Source organism: Bufo bufo, chromosome 4 (assembly GCF_905171765.1).
Source record: "Bufo bufo chromosome 4, aBufBuf1.1, whole genome shotgun sequence".
In the NCBI taxonomy this organism is placed as follows: domain Eukaryota; kingdom Metazoa; phylum Chordata; class Amphibia; order Anura; family Bufonidae; genus Bufo; species Bufo bufo.
Genome location: NC_053392.1, coordinates 54,369,057 through 54,381,655, shown reverse-complemented (window position 1 = coordinate 54,381,655; position 12,599 = coordinate 54,369,057). Strand labels below are relative to the sequence as shown.

The 12,599-nt window shown below is 42.2% G+C and overlaps 1 protein-coding gene across 1 annotated transcript in view; it reads left to right on the top strand.

The window, feature by feature from the left end:
* The first annotated feature begins 2,076 nt into the window (after positions 1 to 2,076).
* LOC120997246 (cytochrome P450 2K6-like) overlaps positions 2,077 to 12,599 on the top strand; it is a 132,948-nt gene continuing 122,425 nt past the window's right edge. The window contains exons 1-2 of the mRNA XM_040427251.1: positions 2,077 to 2,093; positions 2,378 to 2,565. Coding sequence (XP_040283185.1) covers positions 2,392 to 2,565 — 174 coding nt within the window. The 5' untranslated portion in view covers positions 2,077 to 2,093; positions 2,378 to 2,391. The remainder of the gene's footprint in view (positions 2,094 to 2,377; positions 2,566 to 12,599) is intronic.

Here is a 12,599-nt window from a genome sequence, read left to right as displayed (position 1 = left end):
AGAGAGATCTAAAATTAATAGCAAGGGTGCAAATAGCACATCTGTTAATTTTGCCAGAATAGGGCACAATGTGGGCATAACTGCTGTTTGGGGGCATCATGTGGGCATAAATACTGTTAAAGGAGCACAATGTTGTCATAACTATTGTGAGAGGGCACAATGTGGGCATAACTACTGTCAAAGAGGTATAGTGTGGGTATAACTACTGTAAGGGGGCATAACTACTGTGAAGGGGCACAATGTGGACATAACTACTGTCAAAGAGGTATAGTGTGGGTATAACTACTGTAAGGGGGGCATAACTACTGTGAAGGGGACACAATGTGGAGATAACTACTGTGAAGGGGCATAATGTGGAAATAACTACTGTGAAGGAGGTACAATATGGACATAACTATGAAGGGGGCACAATGTGGACATAACTACTGTGAAGGGGCATAATGTAGATATAACTACTGTGAAAGAGTCATAGTGTGGGTATATCTACTGTAAAGGGGTCGCAATGTGGACGTGACTACTGTGAAAGAGGTATAGTATGGTTATAACTACTGTAAGGGGGCATAATGTAGGCATAACTATTGTGTAAGAGGCATAGTGGGGTTATAACTACTGCAAACAAAGTATAGTGTGAGTATAACTACTGTGAAGGGGGCACAATGTGGGAGGGAAGGGATGCAAATGAGTTCTTAACAAACTCTGCCTCTAATGCCACCAGATGAAAGGCAGCTATCTTATAAGTGAATGTTCAGCTCTTAAAATAAGCCTTTTGACATAACTTGGATAATAAATAAGCCAGCACCTCATCTGCAGGCAGCTGTTTCAGGGTGATTGCCCCCTCATCAGTGCAGAGTAGAGTATTGGCTTAACTGGGCAAGAGGCCTGTGTCCGAGTCAGGGGGGAACTAACTCTCCTTAGTCAGAGAGCACCTTAATCAGTGTTAGGAGACTTATAGACCATACGTGCTCCTCTGGAATTCTGGGAGGGAAGGGATGCAAATGAGTTCTTAACAAGCTCTGCCTCTAATGCCACCAGATGTAAGGCAGCTATCTGGTGGCATTAGAGGCAGAGCTTGTTAAGAGCTCATTTGCATCCCTTCCCTCCCAGAATTCCAGAGGAGCATGGATGGCCTATAAGTCTCCTCACACTGATTAAGGTGCTCTCTCCCAAAGGAGAGTTAGTTCCCCCCTGACTGGGGCACAATGTGGACATGACTACTGTGAAGGTGGCACAATATGGGCACAAAAGGAGAATAAGTACCATCTGGGGGCACTAAGGGGACTGGGTGGGATTGGACATGTATAGATAGGCATTGGGCAGAGTTAAAAGTGTGGCTTAGTATTGAAAAATGTGCCAATGCAATTGTCTCTCTTTCTGATTTTCAAAGGCTAGGAGGTATGTACATATAGAGTATATGTACATACCTCTTTAAGTAAAATACACATACCTCTATAAGTAAAATACACCCACACACATTCAGTCCCCTTCCCAGGGCTTTCTTGTACCTCTCAAACACAAACACGCAAACTCTGCCCCATCTGCATTCAGGTTCCCCGGACAGCCGGACTGAGAATATTAGTATATTCATTACTGTATGGACAGCACGGTGGCTCAGTGGTTAGCACTGGTGCCTTGCAATGCTGGGGTCTTGGGTTTGATTCTGGCCAAAGACAACATCTGCATGGAGTTTGTATGTTCTCCCCGTGTTTGCGTGGGTTTCCTCCCACACTCCAAAGACATAACAATAGGGAACTTAGATTGTGAGCCCCATTGGAGAAAGCAAGTGATGCTAATGTCTGTAAAGTGCCTGTTGAATATGTCAGTGCTATATAATTGCATAAAATAAATAACAATCAATAAATAAAATATTCTCACAGTCGTACATTATACAGAACGTTCCACTGAGTTTGACACACTGTGGAAGATAAACACTGTTGACATTTTCATTTCCAGTGTAGGCTTTGTGGAGGTGGAGCTATTGGTATTGTAATTCCATAATCCAGTATAAAAGTCCTTCAGATAGAAAGAGAAGACTGGATCCACGCAGGACCAACTTTTCTCCCACTTTTTTTGATTTTCTTCTTCTGGAATACAATGTAATCTAAACAATGTCACTCAATAGTTTGTTTTTATAGATTCTCAAATTCTATCTATCTATCTATCTATCTATCTATCTATCTATCTATCTATCCATCTCATATCTATAGCTCATATCTATAGCTCATATCTATAGCTCATATCTATAGCTCATATCTATCTACTATCTATATATATATATATATATATATATATATATATATATATAATCTATATTTCTATTATTCATTATTTATTTTCAAACCTAAACTTGTTCTCTGTCTCTCATCTTAATACTTTACAGACCTTTTATTCACCATGGATCTGGCCATACTTCTCCTCTCCGTCGTTGTCATTCTATTTTTGGCTAGTGCTTTTAAGAAGAATAAACAAGGAAGTTCTAAAAATTTGCCACCTGGACCACCGCCTTTGCCGATCATTGGTAATATGCACATTGTGGATGGAAATAAACCCTACAGAACATTTATGCAGGTAATTCTGAATGTCCATGCTGGGGATGATGTACTAATGCTCTCTCATAGTTATGTACATAGACCAGGCAGTCACAGAATGCACCAAATTACTTACAGTAGTACTTGGGTGATTTGTTGCATCCGGCATGAAGTAGACAGTTTCTTGTAACATTTTCTTTTTATTGAAAGTTTTCCATGTATCAGGCATAATCATTTCTTATGACAAAATACATTTCATTACAGTTGTATGCATAAAACAACAGACATTGTATAGTTAATTAATAATCTAGAAAGGACCGTAGTCTTTATTAACAAACTTAGAGTCTGAGAATTAAATCACAAGATACATAGCATTAATATTCATGCATGGTATATGTAATATATGATTTTGCATAGATGTTGTAAACATGTATATATTGTATGCCTTTTAATCTATCTAACAAAGATAAATGGGGGGAGGATAGGAAATAAACTTAGGGCAAGGGGGGGTATCAGGGCTCAGTATGTGAGCTTGACTCATCTGTACTTATGTTTAATGTCAAGAGATGATTATAGAAACTTTAAGATAAAGTCATTTTTAATAAATGAGTTCCAAATATCCCAAGTTGTATGATAATGATGTAGCTTGTCTTCTCTCAGTAGTCTTGATTTCTCAAGATTGTGCAGTAAGTGCATTTCATTCAACCATTCTGGAATTGAGGGGGGTGATTTCTCTTTCCATAATCTAGGAATTAGGAGTTTAGCAGCATTGAGGATATGTAACGTGAGGGGATGTTTAATGTTGGAGGAGCGGTGATCAAAAACGCTAAAGAAAAGTAGCCTAGGTGGGATCTCAGTGCATGTATTGAAGATGTGACCTAGAATAGCAGTAATATTTCTCCAAAACACCTTCATGCATTTACAGGTCAACCATATATGTGATAATGTACCACGCTCTTCCTCACATCTCCAACACAAGGGGGACGCACTTGGAAACATACGCTGTAATAATACCTGGGTTCTGTACCATCTTGATACCAGTTTAAAATGCATCTCTTGTATTTTAGGTGATGCCGACTTTGATCTGGCATTCAGAATGATATCTCTCTTTTCTGTTTCGAATGCACCAAATTACTTACGGTAGTACTTGGGTGATTTGTTGCATCCGGCATGAAGTAGAGAGTTTCTATTACTAACACCAGCTCAAGGTTAGACTACCATTATGTGTTCTTTTTATGTGGCAAAAAGGTAGTGCACGCCATTGACACTTCTGAAACGCGTCAAGAAAAAGGCGCAGACATCTGCTCTTTTTGGAGCAAATATTAAAATTCTCTAAATTGATTTGAATCAAAAAGAATTCTGGTGCAACAACAGAAGTAATTGTGGGCCATTGTTAAGTAAATGGAGAATCCAATATATAACATGTTGTGGTGAAACTACGACTCCCAGCATGCTTCATTCATTCCTATGGAGTTCTGAGAACAGCCAAGCAAGTGTACTTCTTGGGAGTCGTAGTTTTACCACAGCTAGAGTGCCGGAGGTTAGACATCACAGTTCTAAGCTTTCTTATTTGGGTATGGGAGAAGTTGAAAGTGATTAACATTATAAATATTGACTATATTAACCCCTCAAAGGACTGGGACAATTTTTGGTTTTCCATAAAAAAAAAATTCGGTCTTCCTAAAGCCACAACTTTTTACATTTTGACGGCAGTTTTTTTTTTTTTGCAGCATTTTGAATTTTTTAATGGCACCATTTAATTTACTATATCATGTCCTTGAAAGCGGGAAAGGCATTCTTTGTGGGGTGAAATTAAAATAAATAACAAAAATAACAAAAACACAATTCCACAAAGGTTCTTTGGGTTTTGATATTGTGATGTTCACTTTGCGATAAAAATGATTTGATTAAGTAGTATTCTGCAGGCCAGAACTATTACGGCCAATACCAAATTTCGAAAGTTTGTATTACATTTTCCTTAAAAAACAAAACAAGCAAAACATTTCTTTGCATCACCATTTTCTGACACCCATAACTTTTTTATATCTCTATCTACAGAGCTGTATAATGGTTCCTTTTTGTGGGGCAAATTGTAGTTTTTATTGGTACTTACAATATACCTCACACCTTGTACACCAGGAGTTAAAATGCACCACTGAACTACAAGGAATGTTTTGTCTTAAAGTGAGGCCTCTGTCTCCGATCATCCTGCTAGCTTATCTGCCTCAGGCCTCATACAGTTTGCTAATGTCAGAATGACCGTCACAAGGCATTGTTACAGATTCCGTTCTAGCACATCTTGTTTTTGCATAAAGTAAATAAAATATTAACTATTATAAAGCTACTAGAAAAAGTACCGGTGCTGCACAAATATGAAGAGCTGGTCTGTTTGTGTGTTTATTGGATTTGTTCCAAGGGTGCCCCCTTTTTTTTTTAATGGGGAAATTGCTAGTAGCCCTATGTACCCCGGCACTTAACATTGTTTATTTAATTTTTTACTGTCACCAATAACAGTGACCTCCACAGTGCTAAACTCCTTTTACTGTGACCTCCACATTGCCCCATCCTGCCCCTTCAACAGTGACCTCCACAGAACTGAGAACCCTTAACAGTGACCTACACTGCACCCAGAACAATTAAGAGTGACCTTGACAGTGTCCTGCTCGTTAACAGTGACCTACCCCTTAAAAGTGACCTCCACAGAACTGAGAACCTTTAACAGTGACCTACACTGCACCCAGAACCCTTAAGAGTGACCTCAACAGTGCCCTGCTCCTTAACAGTGACCTACCCCTTAAAGGGTTTCTGTTACCAGAATTAACCCTATTACGCTAGCTGACATTAGCGATGTGCTAATGTCAGCTGAACCTAACTAGTCTATTCCTACTTTCTTTTATCTATGCCCCCGTTACTTCAGAAATATAACTTTTATAATATGCTAATTAGCTTCTAGGTGCAGGGGGGGGGGCATTGTTCCTGCTCTTAGTATAAGAGAAGCAATAAAAAAATGTATTTTGCATTAAAAAAAGCTTTTCAATTAAAAGAACTGCAAAAATAAAATTGTCTCCACATAGTTATGCCTGTAAGACCCACATTACACAAATATCATGTAATTCATACTGTAAGGTGAACCGTTGTAAAAAAAAAAAAAATGTTGTTTTTTAATTATTTGCCACAAAAAAAATAAAAGCAAATGCAATAAAAAAAGATTTATGTATCTCAAAATAATACCAATAAAAATTACAAGTCGTCCCGCATAAATTAAGCCCTCACAAAGCTTCTTAGAATGAAAAATAAAAAAGTTATGGGTCTTGGGCTACGGCGATACAAAAACTTTTTGTTGTTGTTGTTTAAAGGCTTTTTATTATGTAAAATTTGCAACAACAAAAAAAGCCACCCTAAGCCAATAAAATAATTAAATCCAAAAATAAAAATAATCCATCAAGGACGGACAGACAGAGTACCATATAATCCAAGTGATCCCTCAAGATACAAAGGCCTCAGGATGCAATATTTTCACCATGCAATGGTCTTTTCTGACCCATCGTAAGTTGAAACTAGACTCAACATACAATATCTCAGACTCAGATCCAACCAGTAAAGGCCACTTCTCTGGTTAAATTGCTGTATTAGCTGCTAGTAAGCAGCTAGTCCTGAATGTTATGTGTAAGGACTTGTTTTATCTTAGTTATCTGCTTATTTTTCTTAAAGGGGTTGTCTGAGTTATTTTTTTTATTCTACACTGCTCAAAAAAATAAAGGGAACACTTAAACAACACAATGTAACTCCAAGTCAATCACACTTCTGTGAAATCAAACTGTCCACTTAGGAAGCAACACTGAGTGACAATCAATTTCACATGCTGTTGTGCAAATGGGATAGACAACAGGTGGAAATTATAGGCAATTAGCAAGACACCCCCAATAAAGGAGTGGTTCTGCAGGTGGTGACCACAGACCAATTCTCAGTTCCTATGCTTCCTGGCTGATGTTTTGGTCACTTTTGAATGCTGGCGGTGCTTTCACTCTAGTGGTAGCATGAGACGGAGTCTGCAACCCACACAAGTGGCTCAGGTAGTGCAGCTTATCCGTGGTATTGCTGTGTCTGTCAGCGTAGTGTCCAGAGCATGGAGGCGCTACCAGGAGACAGGCCAGTACATCAGGAGATATGGAGGAGGCCGTAGGAGGTCAACAACCCAGCAGCAGGACCACTACCTCCGCCTTTGTGCAAGGAGGAACAGGAGGAGCACTGCCAGAGCCCTGCAAAATGACCTCAAGCAGGCCACAAATGTGCATGTGTCTGCTCAAACGGTCAGAAACAGACTCCATGAGGGTGATATGAGGGCCCGACATCCACAGGTGGGGGTTGTGCTTACAGCCCAACACCGTGCAGGACGTTTGGCATTTGCCAGAGAACACCAAGACCGGAAAATTCGCCACTAGCGCCCTGTGCTCTTCACAGATGAAAGCAGGTTCACACTGAGCACATGTGACAGACGTGACAGAGTCTGGAGACGCCATGGAGAACGTTCTGCTGCCTGCAACATCCTCCAGCATGACCGGTTTGGCATTGGGTCAGTAATGGTGTGGGGTGGCATTTCTTTGGAGGGCCGCACAGCCCTCTATGTGCTCGCCAGAGGTAGCCTGACTGCCATTAGGTACCGAGATGAGATCCTCAGACCCCTTGTGAGACCATATGCTGGTGCGGTTGGCCCTGGGTTCCTCCTAATGCAAGACAATGCTAGACCTCAAGTGGCTGGAGTGTGTCAGCAGTTCCTGCAAGACGAAGGCATTGATGCTATGGACTGGCCCGCCCGTTCCCCAGACCTGAATCCAATTGAGCACATCTGGGACATCATGTCTCGCTCTATCCACCAACGTCACATTGCACCACAGACTGTCCAGGAGTTGGCAGATGCTTTAGTCCAGGTCTGGGAGGAGATCCCTCAGGAGACCGTCCGCCACCTCATCAGGAGCATGCACAGGCGTTGTAGGGAGGTCATACAGGCACGTGGAGGCCACACACACTACTGAGCCTCATTTTGACTTGTTTTAAGGACATTACATCAAAGTTGGATCAGCCTGTAGTGTGTTTTTCCACTTTAATTTTGAGTGTGACTCCAAATCCCGACCTCCATGGGTAGAAAAATTTGATTTCCATTTTTTTATTTTTGTGTGATTTTGTTGTCAGCACATTCAACTATGTAAAGAACAAAGTATTTCAGAAGAATATTTAATTAATTCAGATCTAGGATGTGTTATTTTTGTGTTCCCTTTATTTTTTTGAGCAGTGTATATTTCTAACTAGGCAAATGTAACAGCTTTCCAATTAGGTCACTTTATCTCCAGTGGCTGGTTTCTCAGATTTCCCTGAGTGTCACATGACCTGTGATGTCAGCTTCTCTCCCTGCTCTGATAATGTTCGTGTACAAGCCTGAGAGATCTGTACACCAGACGTCACTGTGCTGGCCACGCCCCCCTCCACTGCCGGCTGCTGCTTATTGCTCTCTCCCAGGATTCTTAACCCCTTCAGCTGCACAGACTCAGGGCCATAGGCGTGCGCACGGGGTGTGCCGGGTGTGCCTGGTCACACCCTAATCATTACCTCCGTGCTGCACTGCCATCTGCCAACTCCTGATCCAATCCTTCACATAGGCTTCAGGCTAGTGGTCTGAAAAAGTATGTGGAGGAGAAGATTCACTGTTATGTGTACTTGGGGGGCTTTTTGCAGGGGCTGAAGAGAGGAGGTATAATCCTTGTACTGGAGACTGTATGTTAGAGGGGTCTGAAGAGAGGGGGTGAAGTGATATTATTTACATGGGGACTTTATGCTGGAGGGGCTGAAGGCAGAGAGAGTGATGTTTTATTTTACTTGGGACTGTATGCAGGAGGGGCTAAAGGCAGGAGGGGTGATATTATTTTACATGGGGACTGTATGCTGGAATGGCTGACGGTAGGGTGAGTTTTGTATTTTACATGGATCTGTATGTTGGAGGGGCTGAAGGCAGAGTTATCACTGTGTCTTCTGTGGTGTTACAAAGGACTGCAGGTAATATATCCTACATTATTTGTATCATTTATCACTGTTATCTGTGGTGTTACATAGGACTGCAGGTAATATATCCTACATTATTTGTACTCATTTATCACTGTTTTATCTGTGGTGTTACATAGGACTGTAGGTGACATGTACTGCATTATTTGTAAAAAAGGGGTGTGTCCACAGGTTGGAGGGGGGGGGCAATACTTGGCTTGCTCCGGGTGCGGGCAACCCATGCTACGCCACTGGAACTCTGCCCTGGCTGAGAGTCACCCCCCATATAAGTTAGTTATGTAGATTGTATACCCTCATGGGCAGGGCCCTCTCTCCTTCTGTACCAGTTTGTAACTCGTCTTGTTTATGATTAGTGCAATTGTCTGTATTATGTATGTGCACCGCTTATCATATGTACAGCGCTATGGGATGAATGGCGCTTTAATAATAATAATAATAATATAACGTTAAGTTAACGCATAAAGTATGTTCCCTGCTACTTACTACCCCTCCTCATTTATACCCCTGTATAATGTACCCTGATACCCCTCAGTTATATGATACCGTATAGCTGAGGGGTATCGAGGTAAATTACAGGGGGTAATATAACTGAGGAGGGCTATTGGGGACATTATACAGGGGGTAATATAACTGAGGGATCAGGGTAAAGTATTCAGGGGGTAAAACTAAGGGGTATCAGGGTACATTATTAACAAGGATAATAAAACTGAGGAAGGCTATCTCAGGGGACATGATAAATCGGTAATATAACTTATATAATATAAGTTATATTATCCCTGTATAATGTCCCTGATAGCCCTCCTCAGTTATATTACCCCTGTATAATAATCTACCCTGATACCCCATAGTGTATTTGTGTATATATACTGTTTATGTGTGTTTATGTGTATATAATATATACATATATACATACACACTCGCACGGCGTGTGTTTGTGCTTGATGCTGGGTTCAGACCTGAGCGTACCGAAGGAGCGCTCTGTATGCGCGATTGTATCGCGCGTTTACAGACTTGGCTCCGGCAACAAGCAACGCCCATAGTCGCGCGTTCCCAGAAGTCTATGTACGGGAACGTGCGACACTACGCCCCAAAGAAGCTCCTGAACTTCTTGGGGCGTCGGGCGTTTTACAGCGCGATCGTATGCGCTGTAAAACGCCCAGGTGAGAACCATGCCGATAGGGAAGCATTGGTTTCTCCTTGTTGAGCGCTGTAAAACGCTCAGGTCTGAACCGGCTGTTAGGGTGCACACCCTAATGCAATAGGCTGTGCACGCCTATGCTCAGGGCTGAAGTGTTTACTGTGTAACTGCAGGCAGTGAGGAGACAAATGCTGGGCACAGGAGCTGACAGAGAAGTTCTGCAGAGCATTACAGGTAGGGGGAAGATCCTGTGTGTATCAGCAATGTCATTGTACAGCTGGGACTTGTAGTCCTACACATACAACATGCTGCAGAGTCTCCCAGCAGTCAGACATGTCACTCAAGGCAGTACTTGTATCCACTCCCTTAGCAGTGTCATTATACAGCTGGGACTTGTAGTTCTACACATACAACATGCTGCTGATTCTCCCAGCAGGCAGACATGTAACTCAGGGCAGTACTTGTATTCACTCCCTTAGCAGTGTCATTATACAGCTGGGACTTGTAGTCCTACACATACAACATGCTGCAGAGTCTCCCAGCAGGCAGACATGTCACTCAGGGCAGTACTTGTATCCACTCCCTTAGCAGTGTCATTGTACAGCTGGGACTTGTAGTCCTACACATACAACATGCTGCTGATTCTCCCAGCAGGCAGACATGTTATTTAGGGCAGTACTTGTATTCAGTGATGGTCAGTTCGCAGTGTTTACCAGCGAACACATGCAGGCTGCCATTTTTAGTAAGGTAGACTCCCCCGTCCGGCGATGCACAGGTAAGCCCTTACCTGAGCCTGTGCTGGGAGCCGGTCTGAAATCAAATGCAGTCACCGGGAGCAGGCAGTTCCGAGAACAGCCGCCGGGAGCCTTCATCGGGCTGTTCTCGGAACTGCCTGCTCCCAGGGACTGCATTTGATTTCAGACCGACTCCCAGCACAGGCTCAGGTAAGGGCTTACCTGTGCATCGCCGGACGGGTGAATCTACCTTACTAAAAATGGCAGCCTGCATGTGTTCGCTGGTAAACACTGCGAAATGACCATCACTGCTTGTATTCAGTTCCTTAGCAGTGCAGGGGGAGGGGCAGAGATTGTTTTTATTGCAAGTAAACAAAGGGCCAGAAGAGAACCAGGGAAATGAGGAAATAGATATTTTTTTTGCCTAAAACTTGCTTAGCTTAGTTATATATCACTGACAATCAGATTTACAGTGCTATATCTTTATTTTTCATATCTCAGACAACCCCTTTAAGGCCCCGCAAAATGGGTCCGCATTCTTTTTCAATGGGGCCGGAATGTGCTGTCCGCATCCGCATTTGCGGATCAGCACTTCCGCAATTGCGGACAAGATTAGGCATTTTCTATTATAGTGCCGGCGATGTGCGGTCCGCAAATTGCGGAATGCACATTGCTAGTGTCCGTGTTTTGTGGATCCGCAAAACACTTACGGACGTGTGAATGGACCCTAAATCTTAATTTTCTCTTATCTTGAATGACACTTTGAGGCTTTGGAACCAATTACTCAACATACAATGGTTTTCCTGGAACCAATTAATATTGTAATTTGAGGGACCACTGTACTTAAATAAATATCATGATTAATTGGCCTGTATAAAAAATTACAAAACTCACCTTATCATTATGCGAAACATATGTGTCATCCATATATACTATATATGGATAAAACATACTAGATAAAACAGTATTTGCACAAGTATTTAGAATAGTATGGTATCCTGCTGGGAGCTGTAGTCATCTCCTTTTATGCCTCCTCCCAGTAATATTCTCTGATATCACATAACAACAGCCTGGACATGCTGGGGGTTATAATTATCTTTTCTACTTCCTCCCTGTAATGTTCAATAACTGTAGGAGGAATTTAGCAAAGGAGTTAAATAACATAAGCAAGTTAGGTGAGTAAAGCAATGATTTATCTACAGAATTCTACTTTAATGTGGCTGACAGTGTTAGGCCTCATGCACATGGCTATTGCCCGGCCTTGCCCATATTGTGGCCTGCAAACAGTGGATCCACAATATATGGTTACTGGCTGCGTGCATACCATATCTTGAATGTGGACCCATTCACTTGAATGGGTCTGCAATCTGGAAGGAGCGGTGAGGAACGGAGGCACAGAACCCCACAGAAGCACTACGGAGTGCCTCTGGGCGGTTTCACTCCGTGCCTCTGCACTGCAAAAAAAAAAAAAAGAACATGTTCTATTTTTTTGCGGTGCGGATGGATCACAGGCCCATTCAAGTTGAATGGGTCTGCATCCGTCTGCAGCAAATGCACAGATGGTGCCCGTGCATTGAGGACTGCAAATTGCGGTCCCCAATGCACGGAACAGCCAGCACACTTTTTTGTGCATGAGGCCTTATATAGATGTTGGTTTCCTTTCTGTGTGTTTTAGTATTGTGCCCCACTGTCTTGCTTTTGGGGGTTATGAAAGTGGCGACTTTAATCCGTTCTGTAGGTACTGTGCCATCAGTATTACAGCTATAATGTATCACCATCTACATCACTGTACCAAGATTCATAGCTAATCCTATCTGTTAAAAATAAAAGTAAAGCATACAGCAGCCTTCAGTAAAGCCGAAGCCCCAAGAGCTGTGTAAAAATGGCTCCTCAGTGGAATAAAATAAAGAAAAGGAGGCAGCGTTCTATTAATGCACATTCTGGCCATCCAAACACATGCTTTTTCATCTCTTCTGTTAGCTGTAGATTTACTGTGTGCCAGTATTACAGGTCACTGTTACCGTCAGATTTAATCAATCGCCGTGGACTTAGCTGTGCAGTGCCCCAAAATTCAAATGGCGGTGCCATAACTGAGTGGGGATGGAAGCAGCGGCAGTCACAGTGACAATAGTGGCCCAGTGACAGAGT